General features: G+C 47.8%; 1 protein-coding gene across 2 annotated transcripts; it reads left to right on the top strand.

Annotated features, from left to right (window-relative positions):
* The first annotated feature begins 225 nt into the window (after positions 1–225).
* tbc1d2 (TBC1 domain family, member 2) lies at positions 226–19,501 on the top strand. Of its 2 annotated transcripts, none has more exons than XM_048970536.1 (14): positions 226–357; positions 1,437–1,887; positions 4,560–4,707; positions 8,465–8,594; positions 10,268–10,368; positions 10,714–10,931; positions 11,144–11,527; positions 12,221–12,331; positions 13,181–13,353; positions 13,923–14,423; positions 15,871–15,991; positions 17,121–17,306; positions 17,750–17,871; positions 18,730–19,501. In XM_048970536.1, exons 2-14 carry the CDS (start codon positions 1,438–1,440, stop codon positions 18,938–18,940), a joined length of 2,856 nt encoding a protein of 951 aa, XP_048826493.1. In that variant the 5' UTR covers positions 226–357; position 1,437; the 3' UTR covers positions 18,941–19,501. The 2 variants fall into 2 exon arrangements, with proteins under 2 accessions (XP_048826493.1, XP_048826492.1); XM_048970535.1 differs by lacking the exon at positions 226–357 and adding an exon at positions 364–590.
* Positions 19,502–19,577: the final 76 nt, after the last annotated feature.

Here is a 19,577-nt window from a genome sequence, read left to right as displayed (position 1 = left end):
TTAAATAACTGCTGATGATTTGTAGGTAAAATCTTTATGAGAATATTAAAGTTATCATATTACATTCAATGTAATAGCATTATACTTAATCATACTTTATTAACATGTAGGCCTTCTGTATTGTATTATGTATTATTCATATGTATATTCGAATACATGTATTTTAAATAAGCCGAGACGTTGGAGAGGTCGTGTATACCCGTTTTTGCATAATAGGGACGATTTCTTCTTGTAGGACAGCCCATTTTTAGGCAAGCGTACACACCTTTATTACATGAAGAAAAGCACGGCATTGATGTATGTCTGTGAAATGCGGCTGCCGCTCTGACATAACGCCGCCGGAAACCTTGCGATTGGGTAAGAGAAGCTCCACCGAGCGCCACAGCGCAATTTAACTTGCGAAGTTCATCGGGAAAAGCCGCAATCTCCGATTCGTTTTATCCTCTGCATGACTGTTGTCTTATTCGTAACTAGACAACTGTACGTTGTATCACTCGGTGTTTAGGTGTTTTTTCAAAGCTACAGAGGACATCTTTTATCAACATATATAACCAATATGTTTGGATTTTGGACAATTGTTACTACAAATCGTGAGTATGACAGCTTGCGCCTTTTTGACACTTGCCATCCGTACAACACAGTGCAGATGCGGCGACTTATACGATCAGGGTTTTTCTCCTCTGCGGTACTATCATGAATTTAATGAACAACAGGCTTTTCTCATGGTCCGTGTTAAGAGTAAGGTTTGTGTTTGTCCTGTTGTGTCTCTTAAATATCTTTAAGTACGCTCATATGAACATCATATACGTGACTTCTCTTCATTGGGTTGAGATATATATATATATATATATATATATATATATATATATATATATATATATATATATATATATATATATATATATATGAATGCATAGGTTGAGGACTTGTTGCAGTTTTAAACTGACATAGGTTCTCATTATGTGATAACTTGTGAATCACATGAAAACTATATCGGTGATGTTTCGTAATAAACAAATTAGTTTCATCTGTCATTTATATAATTAAAGTACTGAGTAATCACTGATAATTACCGCATTAGTCATTTTGACCCGTAAAAATAAACACATTTAGAAATACCATTCTCAGTCTTGATCTAGGATACCAATTTATACAATGTTTTTCAACCTATTTCATAATGAAAAATGGGTGGGAACACAACACACACAACTCAAAATGTTACATGTATCCGAGATAAATTAATCATCCTCTTCCTATATTAAGCCACCCTTATTTAACGATCAAATGAAACAAACACCTTTAGGCTGTATGTCATGAGTATGTTACGATTGTTAAGATTAAGATGACAGCAGCTGCAGTTTATGTAAAGCTAAGATTCTGACATAAGCATTTAGATTATGGCATTATAGTCTGTTTGTGCTTGATTTTTTTCCCAGAATGCTTTGTGGAATAATGGAGAGACACAACCCCGAAGGAAATCCGACTGAATCAGCGCACACTCCACTTCCTCTTCATGTAGATCTGCCCGCTGTGTGCAAAGTCATCATTGAGCTGATGAGTCCGGGAGAGACCACAGAGAACGGGATGGAGGCCACGGCTGTGGACGAGGGACCCCGTCCATGTGAGGAGCGCATGGGCCGGGCCCCTGTGTCCGCCCCCACAAAGCTGTGCGGCTACTTGCACAAACTCGGGGGGCCCCTGCGCAGCTGGAAGTGCCGCTGGTTCACGTATGAGGAGGGGAAGTGCCAACTGTTCTACTACAGGACCCCCCAGGACGCCAACCCGCTGGGCCACGTGGCGCTAGCCCGGGCCACCTTCGGCTACCCTCTCCGAGGGGATGAGGGCACCTTCCATGTCCAGACTCCGGAGCGCACCTTTGTCCTTAAGGTGAAGTGAGCAGCAGCCCCTGTCATGAGGGGGCAGGGCGACTCATTTTTGTTCCCTGCTTTCCTGCTCCGACTTCTCAACACTCAACCGGAGGTGGAGAGTTCAGGTCCAGAAAGTAAAAATCCAGACCAAGATTTTGTTTCAACCAACCAGCTGAGCATAAAGAGTCACAGTCACAGAGTAACTCAACTGGTTGGTTGAAACTAAATCTTGGTCTGGATTTTTACTTTCTGGACCTGAACTCTTCACCTTTGCACTCTACTCAACATGATGTTCTGCATGTTTGTCAAACGATGACGGTTACCTAAGACGCTGTTTCTCAACTGATTGGTCACGACTCAGATGAAAAATTTGAGTGTGTTGTTAAAAACAATGAATTTAAATTCTAATACATCTAAATGTTTGCTTTTGAACAGTGCATGAGGGCATCGCGGCACTGTCACTGCAAACTATGGTCTATTCTGTATTAGTGCACTGTTTTTTCTGAAATAAGTTTGGTTTAAAATTGTCAAAAAATTTGGTCGTGACTTAATGACCAGTGAAAAAATTGGGTCCTGAGGCTGAACCAGTTGAGAACCACTGACATATACAATAGTGATGAGTGCACTTTGAATATTTAGCCTATTTTACTTAAGTGATGTTTGAGAACGACATAGTTATAAATAACACATTAAACTGGGAAGGAAGCTGCTCAGTTAATTCAAGAAGATTTGATAGCTCTCCCTGTGGGTAGAGCCTCCCTTACGGGGATTTTCTCCTTTGTTAGAAGAGGAAGTGAGGCCTGAATCTTTTCATTCTTTTTTAATCTTTTTTTCCTCTTGTTGCCTGTGTTCTTCGTCGTCGGGCCGTGTTGCTAATGCTGGATGCCAGGCCTGAGTAATCAGTCAGGGGCACCTCGTGAGCCTCCATGAGCGAGTGCAGCATGATCGCCATGGCGATGGTCGCATGGCATGAAGCTGCCTTTCCAGCGGTGAAAGCGAGGCAGAGGAACGGCACCTTCATGTCTTGCGTGCGGCTTAGTAAACATGCCGAGATGATGGAGGCTGACGCAGGTTCAGTGCTCGGAAACAAGCCGTTTCTCCACCTCAACGGGAAGGTTGAGATAAACGCACGAATGTTCACTTGATGGTTGGTAAACGCTACTTTGGTGTTAAGCCACAGTGTTGCACACGGTCTTGCATCACAGCGCTAAGTAGCACTGTCAGATCTGCCAGTGGGCCACGGTACTGCGTGGGGCATTCCTCTTCATTAGCTTTGTAGACTTAGCCGCCTGTGGGGAATTAGCAGGGGGTGTCCCAGGGGTGAGGAAAGGCGCAGCAAGACACTTTCGGTTCCCACTGCATTTGTGGAGCCTCCAGGTCCTCTGATGTGTTGTTAACAGGGATCCGTCCACCACCCTTCTGGGGACATTTGGTCTCGGAGGTGGGGCCCAGTGTCGGACTTTATGGGATCATCGAGTTTGTAGTATGTTGATTTTTTTGTCTCCCGTTTCAAAAAGGTCACTGGTACAGTGGTATGACTGGCAGCTTTACAGTGTGTGTGTGTGTTTGTGGGGGGGGGGGGGCAGATGTGTCTGAATGTGTCCCCTGTGCCCGTTCCTGCGATTCACAGCAGTCCCGCGATAAAAGGCCCCTTTTTACACGGCCTGACGGGGCGAATGACCTTATTCACCTCTCAGCCATGCGCAAATAGGGATTCCCATTGTGAAACAGCAGCATCAGCTCACTGCATAAGCTATTTTAAAAGTAAAATATTCAAATTTTATTCATCTTTCCCGACCTGATAAAAGCATACATTTATTGATCATGTCTTCCTGCGTTCTTTTATGGAAAGTGAATTCCTCAACAGCCAATAGGAGAATCTTGTACCATGAACCCATTGTATCTATTAGCAGCCATTATCCATCTGTAATCTTCCCAGAATCCTTAGCAGGGAGTATAGAGTATTGAGGGACTATAGAGTGTAGAGGGACTACAGAGCGTCTCAACAAGAAGTGCAGCATGTGGCTCAGTGGGCTAAGCCTCTGTGCCTGTGATCAGAAGGTTGCTGGTACAAGTCCCGCTTTAACATGTCTGTGGGTCCTTGAGTTTGTTCTCGCTTACAGAGAGCAAGTTGGAGGAGGCGTGAAGAGAATTTCCCCATGGGGATCAGTTGGTACTGTTACTCTTATTAGAGTAACATCAAGCAGGGATTTCCTGGCTAATCTCTCTGGTTAGCCAGAAACCCAACAAGACCTCCATTCGGTCTGCAAACGTAAATTGCTTTGCCGTAGTGCCTTACTGCCCGTCTCTTCCTGATATGAAGGGATGGTTTGTTTATTGTTGTCTCCCTCGGTGAATGATTGTCTAGCTGTTTGCCATCAGATCTCCTAATTATCCTTTAACTCCCCATGTCGGGAACATGCCCTGCTCCCTTCTCCCTGCCATCTTCGGTCCAGCGGACTTGTTTATCGTGTTCATTCCCCAGAATTTTCTCCAGAGTAATAATCAAGAAACATCCTGTAAACATCGATGTTCTTGCAGCAGACACCCAGGTTAATGTTTTAAATGGCGCCGGTGCCCCAGTCAGTAACGTCAGCGCGGGTTTCTGTAAATTGGGATGCGGTCCGTGTCTTTTGCACGTCCAGCCTGGGACAGCACGGGCACGAGTGACCTCTCTTATCTTCTCACCAGGCACTGAACCGGCAGACCATGATGTACTGGCTGCAGCAGCTGCAGCTGAAGCGCTGGCAGCACAGGTCACGGACGTCTGCAGGGTCTGCGCAGCTCTGCGGGGAAACGGAGGCGGGCGACTGGAGGCTGACCCGTGGTTGCAGCGCAGGTGAGCTAGCTGGGGGATCCCATTCGGCTTCTGCGTCAGGTCAGCATAGCGTGGGGGGTCTTGTCGCTATTCTTTTGAGGAAAGCATTTGGGCGGGGGGGGGGGGGCAGGGATTTCACAGCATATTTGGTCAGATACTATGTGAGAAGTGGGAGGGTTGAGTTCAAACATGAGCTGAGAATGGCAGAGATGAACAGAGATAGCCGTGATAAAACGTGGAGCAAGATTAGGGTTATGGACTCACTTCCTGGAGGCCAAATCCCTGTGGCAGTAACCTTTGACCAGAAATCAAATATTTGCTTTAGGTAAAAGTGTCAGTGAAGCTCACAGAATGGTCATGTTGACTAAGGGGCCGTGTGTATAAAGCATGAGTGTAAAGCTTCCCGTTAGCTTAACGTGTGCTGCTTGCTTTACCTCTGCTATCACAATAACTGCAGTCGATTTCTCGGTGCCGCTGAATGGAAGCTGGTTTGCAAGCGTGATTGGAGCAGTAGCGCCTCTGGCAGTTGGTGTGGTGGTGCCTCTGATTGTGATGATGTGCGTTTCCATAGCAGCGAGTGGGTGGGGAAAATAAAAAGGGCACATCAATTGTCAGAAATATTTACTGCATGATGACTGTGACAGGGAGGAGCCGAGAGAACTTGTTAAGAGATCGTTTGGTTGCTCGCAGCCTGCGGCAGCTATTAGGGACGAGGGGAGTCGGAGTGAGCAGGGGGTCAGTCTGACGTGGCCTTTGCAGTGTACGTTACATGAGACACGAACCGACAATCTACAGCCCGATCAGCATGTGTGTCACATATACAGTCGAGGGGCCCCTCCCTTTGATGTCGGTGTAAAATATTCATTTTGGTTAAAATGGACTTGGGTGGAGCCTCAAATTAAAATGCAATCTTATCTAAATTCACAACGGCATAAAACAGGATGTTTCGTTTTCTTTTCCTTTTCATTTAGTTAGTATGTTTTACCACAAATGACCAGAGGTCCCGATTTACTGCTGATTTGGCCACTCAATGTGCTCAAAGTCATCATCCTTCCTTCCAGGTGCTTCTCCACCTGCAACTGGGTGACAGACTTTCTCGTTTTTAGCAAAGCGGCTTCGCCCTCACTTTTATTTTCCAATTCCACTTATTGCCTTGAACCCAAATGGCACTCAGACACAAGTAACAAAGGGGCGAATTCTTTCAGATACTGCTGACTTTCACTTTTGAATTTGAAAGTGCGGCAATGAAGTAAAGTACCAGTGCAACCTTAATGCAATAATTTCTGTTCCCCACATTCACCCACTTGAAAGACCTGAATGATATTTTGGGAAAAAAACAGAACTACAGTATGACAGCTTGTTCCTTTGTTTGTAGCGTAACAGTAATTTATGTGGTTGTACGGGACCCCGGAGCTCACGCCTGGGAGAGCTGATCTGAGGGTGGCAGGAACCTTGAGAGGAACGTCTGTCTGATTGAGCGATCTAGAGACGGGAGGACCTTCACTTAGAGTTTATATCTGCCCTAGACAGGATGGTGGTCAGAGGGAACAGCAGTAGCCCAGAAGTGAACCAGAAGGGTGAGGCCCAAATATCACAAAAATAAAGAACAAGAAAATAAACCATCAGGGAGAGGAAATTTCCTCCCAGTTGATTCATGACGTGCCTTACCGTAACCTTTAACTATGAAATAACGACATTCCAGCCAACAAATAGGCCTAGATAGGCTTAGTCACCATAATTAGGGAGATTAGGGCCCGTCTGACATGGAATCCCAGTGGGACTTTTGCTACGCTCCCTAACAGCATTGAGCGTGCATGACTGGAGCTGTTTTGATAACAATCACGCCCAGGGGATAAACTTTTGGTCTTATACTTATGCTGGTCAGCTGAGGTGTTTGGCAAAATGCCCTTGTGAAACGTTTCAAAGTAGAAAAATCTTTCCTCATGGATTCTGAATACTTGGCTCATATGCACCAAAAAAAAAAAGTCTTTAGGCCTCAGGATATAATGAGCGTGACATGTGTTAGTCTTTGTTCTTTCTGCTCTGCAGTAGAAGTGAGTGTTTTATTGTGAATCAGACAGATCTGTGGAGGGGGGAAGTATTGTTACTCAGTGTAAAGCAGCTAAAAATATTTTGTCTTCCCCTTCCGTTAGATATCATTTTGCGCCCCCCCCAACACACAAACACCTAACCCCCCCACATCCTGCAATAGAGCAGGCTGACGATAAAGATCTTTTGTGTATTATGACTTTATTGGGTCTGAAGAAAACGAACAACAAGAAAAAGCTACCAGATGCTTAGCATGTGGGGCGGGGGGGGGCGGGGGGGGCGGGGGCAAAGACATTTCCCAGCAGCACTGGGGTATACCGAACACTGCTTTGTTATTGATCGCATTTTGCATAACCTGCACAATGTTGCATCAGGAGTATGTCTTGTGCATTGACTCACCCTGCCCCACCCCCTGGGGGGGTACAGCCTTAGTTACAAGTAATTGTACCCTCAAAGGTACAAACTGGTGCTTTTTTTTTGGAGAACTGATCACATCTGCATTTCTCCCTGACCCTTTAAGACCAGGGTGGCCCTATTATCAGTTTTACGTCAGAAGATTAATGGTATTGTAATCATCTGGAGGTTGTCACTGATCCCGCAAATTCAGCAGAATTGGAAAACGCTTCTGTATATAAAATCAGCAAATGGATGAGGAGTCGTTCGGGTTGATGGTATTTTTTCAGACCTAAACCCTTCATTTCTTTTTAATTCTATGCTGTCTTGTGGGAGGGGACCTTACTGCCGGGAATCAGATGGTGTTTGTTGAAGATGGAAGTGATCAAATATTTAGTTTTAACAGTAGTTTGTCTCAACATTTTGTTGCATGTTTGTGTGTTTTGGTGAACCAGCAATCTATGTCTCCTTGCTCAATGTCTGAGCAAAAAAAAAAAAAAATACTGTGAAAGTCATGCACTTCTATTCCCCGTCATCCATAACATGCAAAAGTGTTAGAACATTGTGAGATGTTCCCCAAGCATTTCAGTCATGTGCTGACCTGACTGAATGTAACCGTGCCTCGTAGGCAGTCGGACAGCATTACATCCCCGAAACCGTCTCTAGGCAACATAAAAGACACTCCAAAGAGCAGTGAGCCTGTCTGATTCATTCGCTCTAATCAGCCACTGCAGCTGTAACAATGACACATACCTGTCTGTAAGATATACATCAGAGAGAAGATCCCAGTGACAGACTGGTGATCATGTGACCCACGTCACATGACCTGCATCCAATTCTGTTGTGTGTACACAGAGCTACTTCCCAGTTTTGGCTCTGCTGAATACAGCGGAAGGAGAGAGAACAGCAGCTCCTACTTTTCAGGGCCGAATGTTTTTCTTACATTCAGTGCGACTGCAAAGTACAGCAGTGTGACAGGTAAAGATTAAAGACCTGGTGTTCAGGCTGATGTGTAGGTCTCGCATTGGGGTTCGGAATTAAGCGATCGGCCTCTTTCCACCTGCAGAGCTGTCATGTCACGCAAGCAGGTGGCCAAGCGGCCAGGGGAGGTAGCAGCTAACATCTGGCCCCATCTCCTGCCTTTAATGCCCGCCGCTCCTGCTTCCGTCTGACAATATGAGGAAAACACCCACGGCCGGCACATTTTCCACGTGCGGAGATTGCTTCCACCGGCCCATTACGCTGCCGCCATTGTCTGTTCAGGAAACCCCCCCCCCGGAGGGCGACGGAGGTGCAGTGTATTTACACTCCAGTGTTTTTTTTGTTTCCGGTGAAGATGGCGACTTCCTGCCCGCAGTGAAGACCCCCACGGGGCTGGTGGGTGAGGCAGCAGCGGGATTGCCAGCCCCGAAGCAACGCACCATGTTCAGCAACGTCTCCTTCAAACACCCCCTGACGGAGATCCAGTAAGTGGAGACGCACCTCATAGGGTGACCCCCCCCCCCACCTCATCCATGTCAGGGAGGACACTAATGAGCTAGGAAAGGGTTTGTAACCTACCACTTCAATTAAAAGGACCTGGATTTCACTGAAGCACTGAGTCCTTGCTGTGTGCTGATTGGTCAGTCTCCTATAATCACGCATGTGTCACTGATGTGTGAAACAGCTGGATGAGTCTGTCAGTCAAGGAAACAAACCAGCCAAAGCACAAGAAGAGCTGAACTGTTTAGCCGAGGACAGGAGCCTTTCAGTTTGAAAGTAGTAAAACCTGATGTCCCCTCTGACATGGATTAGGTGTAACACACACCGCCTCACGCTGGCACATAGGGGAATTACAATGCTGGGCCAAGTCGCAGTACTAAACCCTTGTCCTACATAGTTTTTTCTCAGTCAGAGCGTTTTGCCACTGACACCTTTGTTCTCGTACCGACAGGTTGATGAGCCATAAAAAAATGCAACATCCGCTTGCTGTAATTTACTTCCTAGACCAAAAAACCACTGTTTTCAAGAGGGGAAAAAATGCTGTGAGGCAACACTGGTACATTACCCAGTTGCTGCAGTTTCACATGCACTTTTACATGCACTTTTACATGCACTTTCACATGCACTTTTGGGTTGTTTTCACTTGTGGTGGCTTTTCGGTTTGTAGTGTAACACTAAGAATGGAAACGCAAAGCAGAGGCAAAGAGAGCAGACGTTTAGCACAAATTTTGAGCTCAGAATGAGATGCAGGGAGACTAAATGTCTTTCCCCAGTTGCAGAATACGCTACCAGTCAGCACAGGTTTTTACCACATTTACATTTATTTCATAAACTGCAGTTTTTAAAATTCTTGTTAAGCATTGGAAAGCTTGAATGAACTATAAATGAAAATATAAGACGATTAACACAAATGTTCTTTTTCAGCATGGAAAGAGTATGTAACAGTACATGTCTGACATCCTGTTAACTGGTTATGTGGAGATGACATAGGCTGCCCTTTAACTTTAGATGCGCTAGTTAACAGTTTCATCCCATGAAACAGAACAATATTTAATGTCCCTTTTGGAAACAATGCCTTGGATTTTTTCTGCTGTTATATCTGCTAGAGGGGGTTACTTTGAATGAAAGATATGACATTATCTTACTGATAAAGGTACTAAAATGGTGAACATACTGTAGATTTATTTGTTAGCAAAGAATATTGTGTGTATTTTTAGTAACATGCAAATGCAGAACACCTTTGATTGGTAGTGTATATTTGCACCCATAACGGTAATATTTAGAGTTTGTTGATGTAAAATGAGGGGAAATTCGGTGTGTGTGGGGGGGGGGGGAGTTTTACAGCTTGAATACGGACTGTCATTTGGAAGGAGAAATATTTGTTGGGGAAGTGAATCTTGTCTGTGGCAGAAGACAACACACAAAAAGATCTGGGCCATTAATAAAAAGCAGAAGTCTGCATTTCAGGTATTCCTTGCTGGTTTAAACAGACCATGGGAACAGAGAGAATGCGGAGACAGAGCGTGGTCTCCATGGGTCGGGGGTGGGGGGTCTGATGACGGCAGAGGAGAGGAGTGTGGGGAACGTCCCGGGATGATTGGCCTGAATGGCGGTGCAGAGACACCAAGCCTCAGAGCTTCACCTCTGTTTCCAACAGGAACTCCGTACACAGTCTATGCCTGAGCGCCTTCCGCCTGGAGGAGCTTCCGGAAGCTCCATCTCCCGCCACCGACCCGAAGAGCCTCTGCCCGCCATCAGGTCGGCACACGCTCCACATTTTCACTTTCCAGAGTCACGTGATGCTCGGTCTTACCCCAGTCCAGGCTGCGGGACATCTTTCTTTTACGGGATGGTTTGGGAAAGCTCATTTATATTCATGAGAGAGGCCACCTGAACATGGTCACATCAACATGTGCTGCCAGTTTTTTTCAAGGTGGTTCAGTGAAATTCATTAATAAGCACAGGAGAAGCTGCCTGATTGGTTGATGAATTCATGTCAAAGGCATGCACTGGCCAATCAAGTAGCAATTACCTCCCTGTAAAACGAAAATTTGCTTGGAATCCCAGCTTCCAAGTCAATCTCTGTGCCTTGTCTCTCTCTAGGTGACATTGTGTCCCCGAAGCTGCCAGAGCCACCAGGCGAAGGATGGCAGGAGGACCGGAGGTCGTCTTGTCTGTCTCTGTCCCCATCCATGTCCCTCCGGAGCAGGAGGAAGAAAAAGAGGGCCATGTCATCCACCATGCCCGCGGACCTGAGGGACGTCACCAGCTCGGACAAGACCTTGGTGCTCTCGCTGGCTGAAGAGGTCAAATCACAGAAGGTGGGTTCTGCACTTGGGAAGGACCTATGTGCGTGTCTGTACATGTCCGTGCTGTCACAACCTCAAATGTGAACTCTATGGTCCATTGACTCAATAACTGAAAGGTTTGCCATTGACATTCCCCGATCCTCTCCGCATTTCCTGAACTCTGTGATGTCATTGGCTGCGACTCCCTAGCATCCCGCCTTACCACCGACATCACTTCCTGTCAGGAGCTGGTGTGGCTGCTGCACAAAGCACTGGAGGCGGCCCAACAGGAGAAGCGCTCCTGCGCCCAGTTCCTGTCGGCGGAGGGCGAGCAGGAGCGCCTGGAGCTGCTGAGGCACCGTGAGCGGCACGCTGCCGACCTGGGCACCAGGCTGGAGGCGCTGCGCAGTCAACGGGAGGCGCTGCAGCAGCGACTGGTGCAGCGCGACAGCCACGTGGCGGAGCTGCAGGAGCAGGTGCGGCTGATGATGGAGAAAGACCAAGCCAAGCAGGAGGTCATCCTCCGGCTGAGTGAGCAGTTGGCCGCCTCCTCCAGTGAAGCCCACAAGATGGTGTCAATCAGCTGCAAGAGGGTGGAGACCACGCAGGAGGAGATCGAGAACCTTAAGGTAAGGGGCCTGTCTGTGTGTGTGTGTGTGTGTGTGTGTGCGTGCTTGCTTCAGATTGACGGTATCACAGCTCGACAGTAAGCGAGTACCAGATGTGTGAAGCCACAGGCTACCAGCAAACGGAGGGCGATGCACATCGATGCGTCAGCTAACGCCAACCAGGAAGCAGACCAGCCCCCACAGCACCACCGACGCTTATGCAATCGGTCTGCCCTGCGAGGAACCACAGCCCCCCCGAACGGCAACTGAGACAGTGCGTGCTGCAAAGAACAGAGCTGCAGAAGCAGCACTCGAGACCCGCAGGGCGGCAGTTAGCACGTTGCACGCATCAGCTGGGCCAATGGCAGCTCGCGTACCCTCCAGAGAGCGTTTCTGAAGTAATTTAGATCAATTAAGGCATAATGGAGCTGTGAAGCCACTTAGGGTGTAACACGGGAAGCCATCAAGTTGGGCTGAAGCACTTGCTCAGATAGATAAATAAGGAATAAAGAATTATTAATGAATAGACTTTGGCGAACAGAACCCCATTGGCGATTCTGTCGAACTGGGATAGTACTGTAAACAACTATTCTGGATTGGAAGTAGCTGGTTCGCTGACCTCAGGTGCTGCATGAATAAACTTTCAAGGGAACTTTCTCCCAGAGGGGTATATTCCATATTTTTGGCTAATTCACCCCTTCCCCTCTCCCGAAGGACGACATAGAGGCCTACAAGCTACAAAACCAGTTTCTGAACTCAGAGATTTATCAACTGACCAAGCTGTGGAGGAACAGCTCTGAGCAGGAGAAGAGCCTCATGGTGAAGGTGAGTCGGCCACCTGTTGGCTGTGCTTCACTCTGCCGTCATCACTGATCCCAGATCAGACGTGTCCAGTGGGTGCAGCAGCGGTAGGATTCCTTGGCATCAAGTTGGTTCAAATAATAGTTTGTTTGCATTATACTCCGACGACGAGGCCTATTGTGAAGAAGCAATGTTGAACTCCAAGATCCTAGAAGAATCCCGCTGAGCAATAGTGAAAGTGAAAGTTAATGCCATTTGCTTTGACAATTCCACACTGAGGCTTTGAACATCACGTCATGGAAGGTGACAAGCGGAGCCACACCTGGCAACCAGTAGGTCCACGCCCATCTAAAGCCTCCTGGCCCTTTTCTCTGTTGTTTTTGCTGCCAGTAGAGAAATGACGGAGGAAACCACATCTCTGCTTTTTTTTTTTAACCGATCCGTCCTCATGCCACAAAGTGACACGCCTGGGGGGTGGGGGGTACTCCTGCCGAGTGAAAGGTCCGGAGAAGCCCTCTCCCGGTCTCACCAGCTCTCCAAATCCCAGGAATGGCCCTGTAGGTGCACTGAGTATGACACCCTGTGTTGCTCTAATGCCAAGTCGAGTGGGCATGAGTCAGTCTGGGGAAACACCATCGGCCGCACAACTCGAAAAGAGGAAAGGCGGCCGGCTTCTCCTTTTTCTGACGTACGCACGCACAACCTGCGTGTCGCCGTGCTCATACTCGCTGCTGGTTCTCTTATCGACCTGCCCGGAATCCAGCATGTCTCGAGCAGGACGGCTGGGTCCTGGCAGGCTACCGAACGTTAGCCTCCTGCCTCCACTAACCCAAACACCGCCCCCCCCCCGCCCTGCTTTTCGCCATTTGGCAGTGCGCCCACCTGGAGGCCCGCAGCTGCCAGATGGAAAGCCGCTACCTGGGCGTGCTGCGCAAGTTGCAGGAGTGCAAGGGCCTGGAGGCTGGGGAGCGGGAGTCTGTGCGCCACCTGGTGGAGGAAGCGCTACAGCGGGAGGAGAAGGACCACCTCAGACTGGACCCAGTCAGGTACGGGGGGGCTGCCAGCCTCTGCTCACACCTCTCGCCGTTTTCTCAGCGCGAGGTCATTAAGCGTCGCCTAACTGCTACGACAGCGATGATGATCAATCAGACGAGCGCTGTTAGTGTTATAAACCAGCACGGTGCTCACCATGGCACGTCAGCTCAAGCCTGGCTTTGGGCCCTGCTGAGCTTAGTTAGTTGTGCTTGATTGAGGTGTTGATTAAATATATGGCTGAAATTTTAAATATATTAATTAAAGTCACATGAAGCGAAAAGCTGGAGAGTTTTTGCTCCTTAAAATGATTACATATAGCATTTATTATTAATTACTTTCATAATTGTCATTATTACTTTAATGAATAAGTCATTTAGAAATGTTCTTAAAAGTGAGTTATTTTTATTCATAAACGATAAAATATATATTTTTTTGTTTTATTACCGAGATGGATATATATCATGATGTAAATCATATGACACGTCCATTTCACCTAATTAATTAACGATGGAACTTATTCCAATCCATTGTCCCTGAAGTTAATGGGACCTTAATATGAAATTCCCGATAATCTCTACAGGGAATATGATGAATATGGCTTCAAGATCATCCCAGACTATGAGGTGGAGGATATGAAGCTGCTATCCAGGATCCAGGCCCTGGAGATCCGATCCAACAACCTGCTGCAGCAGGAGGCAGAGGACCGGCCCCTGGACAGCCGGTGGGCGCAGTATCTGGGGGGGCGGCCCTCGGGTGAGCTGGCGGTCTCGCCGGAACTGAAGGTGCTGATGCGGAGTGGCGTTCCCGTGGCACTGCGTCCGCGTGTATGGCGCTGGCTGGTGGGGGTGCGCACACGCTCGCTCCGGGAGCGCCACCCCAACAGGTACCGTGAGCTGTGTGGGCGGGGCCAAAGCTCAGAGCATGCGGCCGCCCGCCAGATCCAACTGGACCTGCACCGCACCCTCTCCAGTAACCGGCACTTCTCCACACCCACGAGCCCCACCCTGAAGCAGCTCCACCGCATCCTGCTGGCCTTCTCCTGGCAAAACCCCACCATCGGCTATTGCCAGGGCCTCAACAGGTAGCATAGCTCCTCCACCGTCAACTGAAGGGCTACCGCAGCTCCATTATTGGGTTCCACCTGTTCTTAAACATCCACAATAAGTCGATAAAGTAAACTCATGACTAAGTACAGAACTGGCTGAAATTGGTGCAAAAACATCCTCGACTGAGTTGTTGGCAGGAAAATATTATTGACATTATAGGTGGAGAAATCACTGAGAAATAGTGCCTCCTACTGGCTACAAAAGTAATTACTTAATTAATAGGACCTACAGTTCTGTGCGAAAGTCTAAGGCAGTCGAAGAAAATGTTTAAGGCTACAGTACAGCTGCTTCAAACGTTTTTGTGTGTGGAGTTTGCATGTTCTCCCCACGTCGTCGTGGGGTTTTCTCCGGGTACTCCGGTTTCCCCCCACAGTCCAAAAACATGCTGAGGCTAATTGGAGTTGCTAAATTGCCCGTAGGTGTGCATGTGTGAGTGAATGGTGTGAGTGTGCCCTGCGATGGGCTGGCCCCCCATCCTGGGTTATTCCCTGCCTCGTGCCCATTGCTTCCGGGATAGGCTCCGGACCCCCCACGATCCAGTAGGATAAGCGTGTATTTGTCCCATTTTTTAGTGTAGCCACTTGTTATTCTGTTTATCCAATTGGCACATGTGCCTTTAACTCGGCTCCTGCCTGATCATTGCGTGTCTTAGCCATTGTGTAAGTGCCTGCTGTGTGGGCCTTACTGTCCTTAGTGTAACTTCCCCGTGGTTCCCCGTCTTTCATGGCTTTCCTGTTATTGTTGCCTGTTCTGTGGTCCCTTTAAGGAGTAACATAAAGAACAATTCCGTGTCAGTCAGCAGACAGGTTACTGAAAGGCAACATAGGCTTATCAAAGTAAAGTAAGAAGAAAAAAAAAGAATTAGCGTAGTTTTATTTTTTTCCGTATGTTGTCATATATAACAAAACTCAAAATGACCACGGACTACTTGATAGAATTATTTAAACAGTGTTTGTGTACGGATGATTCTCTCCCAAGCTTTTTAATTTATATAAGCGGCTGATCATTATAGCTGTGATCACTGTAAGCAGGATCCACTGTATCTTGCTGGATGGCGAGATAACCTCTGCTTTGGTTACGGTCTCCTCCGCCGTTCTATATGTTTATTAAATTTCTCCACCAGCTCAATGAATGATTTGTTAAATAACTCAATGGGGTAATGGTTGAGTCAAAGAAAACACATGGTGTATTGGATGATTGCTACAAACAGTGGTGACTTTAGGAGAGGTTTTGAAATAGCTAAGCTGACACAATTTGACAGACATTATATCATAGTTCTACACCAACGGGAAGATTATTTAAATATCATGTTCTCTGGTGTTCCTTAGTAAGGATGGGTTTTGTTCAGGTGCTACGGGGTTGCCAGATTATTCTGCCAGTAAGAACCGGCAGATATCTAATCTGCCATGTTCTCTCCCCCAGACTGGCTGCCATCGCGCTGCTGGTGCTGGAGAATGAGGAAGATGCCTTCTGGTGCCTGGTGGCCATAGTGGAAGCCATCATGCCCCAGGACTATTACAGCAAAACCCTCATGGCCTCGCAGGTGCGTGAGCCGTGGGCCGTCAGTGTTGCTGAAATGCCGCGCAGGGGGCGAACTTCCCCTGTTTTCCTGTCTCTCGCCATTTCGGTCATTCCCACCATGACGCCATATGAGGCATTATTTTTAAGCAGCTGTCTTTAGGTCACAGGGGGCTGCAGGGCAGTTTAAATGCATTTATCCATAGTCATCAGGACTGTGCCCAGACTTTGAGGGGTAGCCGCCTGACCAGGAGGTGGGTCCCCCCTCGGTAAATTTAGACAGCTGAGAGCGAGGGGGCGGTGGGGTGTTGAGGGGGCCCCCCCCATCAGTAAATTTAGCGTGATCGTTGGCGATTGATACATTTTTCTGGTGGGGCGGGTCAAAGAGGGACACTCAGAACCACAACCTCCTCCACATGTGGCTGGCTGTAATTGAGGCTTTACACCATAAATGTCACCCTCTGTTTTAATTATGATGGTGGTAGTTACCATGTATCAAAATGGGGAGGTGAAAGGGAGGCTGGGCTTCAATCTCATGTGTCCAGGCTCTCCTCTGTGTCTCTGCAGTTCCCTCAGCTATCGTGAGTTTTTAATAACGTGCAGTTAGACTAATCAGCATCACTAAAATTGCATACCATGCGTGAGTGTGTGTGCGCATCTACATGCCCCGCGAAGGACCGGCGTTCCATCCGGGGCGCCCCCTTCTTTCTTCCCCGCATGCCCCCTCTAGCTTTCCCTCCTGTGGCTGGGTAAGGTTTTTCCATTTTAGTATTAGTGATCATTAACGATAACAGTACTGGTTAATTCTCATCCAAGGACAAATTCTTATACAGAAACTAAGCTAGGATCAGAACAGAGGACACATTTCATTATACAAACGTAGGGGGTGATTTGGAATAAGCTTCTTTGCGGTGGCTGCCAGTGCAGTCTTGATATTTATTCAGGTCAGTGGCAGATCAAATTCACCGACCAGCCTCTGCTTTCTTGGTCCCTTGCCAAGCTGTCAACTGACCTGCCCGGCTCTTCCGGCTGCCTGCACCTTTAATAGACATCATCGCCCGTGACAGCTGAGGCCTCGGGTCAGGCTAGCGGGGCACGTCCCACCAGAGGGAGCAGCTACACTGACAGACGGCTCTGCCCCCATCCTTCCCCAGGCTGACCAGCGGGTGCTGAAGGACTTCATGGTGGAGAAGATGCCTCGACTGATGGCTCACCTCGAGGAGCACAATGTGGACGTCTCCCTCGTCACCTTCAACTGGTTCCTGGTGCTGTTCGTGGAGAGCCTGACCAGCGACATCCTGATGCGAGTGTGGGACGCCTTCCTGTATGAGGGCACCAAGGTGGGGCGTGATGCTTTGGCCTCAGACAAAGCCCTCCTCCCTGTTTTGTGACCAGCTCTGAATGATTTTATACTAACCATAAATCTCCTTTCTTCTTCCTATAACTTTTGCTCCTTTTGACTACTGCTATGTTTTTATTTTCATGAAAAGGCATCAGAGTTCCTTTAATTTTATGTCACTAACCTATGCCTCACTTGTAACTGCCAGGGATGGCCCAAGGCATAAGCGAACTAACCGGCTGCTTAGGACCCAATGGCCAATAGGGGGGACCCCAATCTGATCAGCCTGCCAGAATGAGAAGATGACAAATGATGACCCAGTTAATGAAATTTTGCTTAGGGTCCCGAGAAGCGTTTGGGGCAGCCCTGGTTGGTGCCTGGTGATGAGAGCGCTCACGTATTGGTAGACAGGCTCTCATGCTCGGGACTGCTGTCTTCACATAGGTGTTATTTCGCTACGCCATGGCTATCTTCAAATACAAAGAGGAGGACATCCTGAAGATTCATGACAACGTGGAGATTTACCAGTACCTGCGCTTCTTCACCAAAACAATCACAGATGGCAGGTGAGAGGTCTGGCTCCGAGCATCACTGACATCATAACGGCATAAGCAAACCCATGTCGTCTAACTCAGTGTTTCCCAATCCGGTCCTCCATGTTTTTGCTCCCTCCCTTCCTGTCCAAAAATATGGACTGTCTGTGGGTCCCCGAGGACCGGATCAAAAAACACTGATCGAGCTTATTGAGTTGTTATATCCTATTCTAACTCATTATCCAGCTCAGGGTCATGTGGGGAGCCTGGAGCCAATCCCAGAACATAAAAGCTGAGGTTTAGTTATTATACATTATGCATCATAAAGCATGTTCCCCATTTATAGAATTTTTAATCTTTCATTGGAGTATTTCAGGTTTAAGGCTGTGCTTATAGGTACAACAGCAGCTCTACTCCTGCGTCCTGGATCTGCTGGTCTCTGTGTACCTCATTGACAGCTGGCTTAAAGCTCAGTCTCTCTGTCTGTCTGTCTGTCGATGGCTCTGTCTGCCTCTCTCTGTCTGTCTGTCTGTCGGTGGCTCTGTCTGCCTCTCTCTGTCTGTCTGTCTGTCGGTGGCTCTGTCTGCCTCTCTGTCTGTCTGTGGCTCTGTCTGCCTCTCTCTGTCTGTCGGTGGCTCTGTCTGCCTGTCTGTCGGTGGCTCTGTCTGCCTCTCTCTGCCTGTCTGTCTGTGGCTCTGTCTGTCGGTGGCTCTGTCTGCCTCTCTCTGCCTGTCTGTCTGTGGCTCTGTCTGTCGGTGGCTCTGTCTGCCTGTCTGTCTCTCTCTGTCTGTCTGTCGGTGGCTCTGTCTGCCTCTCTCTGTCTGTCTGTCGGTGGCTCTGTCTGCCTCTCTCTGCCTGTCTCATTGGCTGTACCCTCTCCGCACTCCCCAGGAGGCTTACGAACATCGCCTTCAACGAGCTGAACCCCTTCCCCAAGAGGCTGCTGAGAAGTCGTCGGGCTCAGCACCTGGAGCGCCTGCAGATCGAGCTGTGCGAGCTAGAGCGCCTCCAACAGGAGTTCGTAGCCAAGAGCAGCGAAGATGCCACGCAGTGTGTGGACAAGGGGCTGGACACCACAGTCAGCGAGGATGACGACGACTGAGATGCTTAACACCCCCCAGAAGATGGACACCTGTGCCGCTCAAATTAACCCACATCATGTCAGCAAGAACTGCTGGCCAGCGCAGCAAACCTGGCACAGGCAGTAAATGAACAAGCAATGGCACGAACAAGCGACACGAGTGATTTCACACCGTTTTAAGGCAATTTATTCATCATCAGTGCTTGCTTTTATTTTGGTGAGGGAGGAAAGCTGAAGTGACACCATGGAGCCACTAGAGGGCAGTCATAACAGTAGTGCTGACACATTTGAGTGAAACATCAGATTTTACAATGAAATACGGCCCTCGTACTCTGCACTGAAAAGACACTTTATCTGTTACCTTTGTATGCATGAGAGGTTTGTTACGCTTATGGCCAACCTTAAACACACTCACAGACTCCGTAAAGTATATTCTAACACATACATAAATATACATAAAATCCTGGTTGCACTTCTGTCCACATGCATATTTTGATATTTTTTTAACATACATTTGTAAATAAAAAGATGCAAGGCAGCAAGTGCTATTTATACATTAAACTACTTTAATTATTTTGGTAACACTGGGCTGGTTCTGATAATTGTTTTTATTTTTTAGACTGATGCAAAGAAATCCCTTTACAAAAATCACACGGCA

The sequence above is a fragment of the Brienomyrus brachyistius genome, chromosome 12 (genome assembly GCF_023856365.1).
Source record: "Brienomyrus brachyistius isolate T26 chromosome 12, BBRACH_0.4, whole genome shotgun sequence".
In the NCBI taxonomy this organism is placed as follows: Eukaryota; Metazoa; Chordata; class Actinopteri; order Osteoglossiformes; family Mormyridae; genus Brienomyrus; species Brienomyrus brachyistius.
Note: the sequence above shows the minus strand (reverse complement) of the source record. Positions and strands in the feature narration are given on the sequence as shown.

Excerpts from the sequence above, each read along its gene's own strand:
- tbc1d2 (XM_048970536.1), top strand. The coding sequence starts at position 1,438 with ATGCTTTGTGGAATAATGGAGAGACACAACCCCGAAGGAAATCCGACT. Across the intron at positions 4,708-8,464 it reads GACCCGTGGTTGCAGCGCAG|ATGGCGACTTCCTGCCCGCA; the intron begins GTGAGCTAGCTG and ends TTTCCGGTGAAG. Across the intron at positions 12,332-13,180 it reads AGAAGAGCCTCATGGTGAAG|TGCGCCCACCTGGAGGCCCG; the intron begins GTGAGTCGGCCA and ends GCCATTTGGCAG.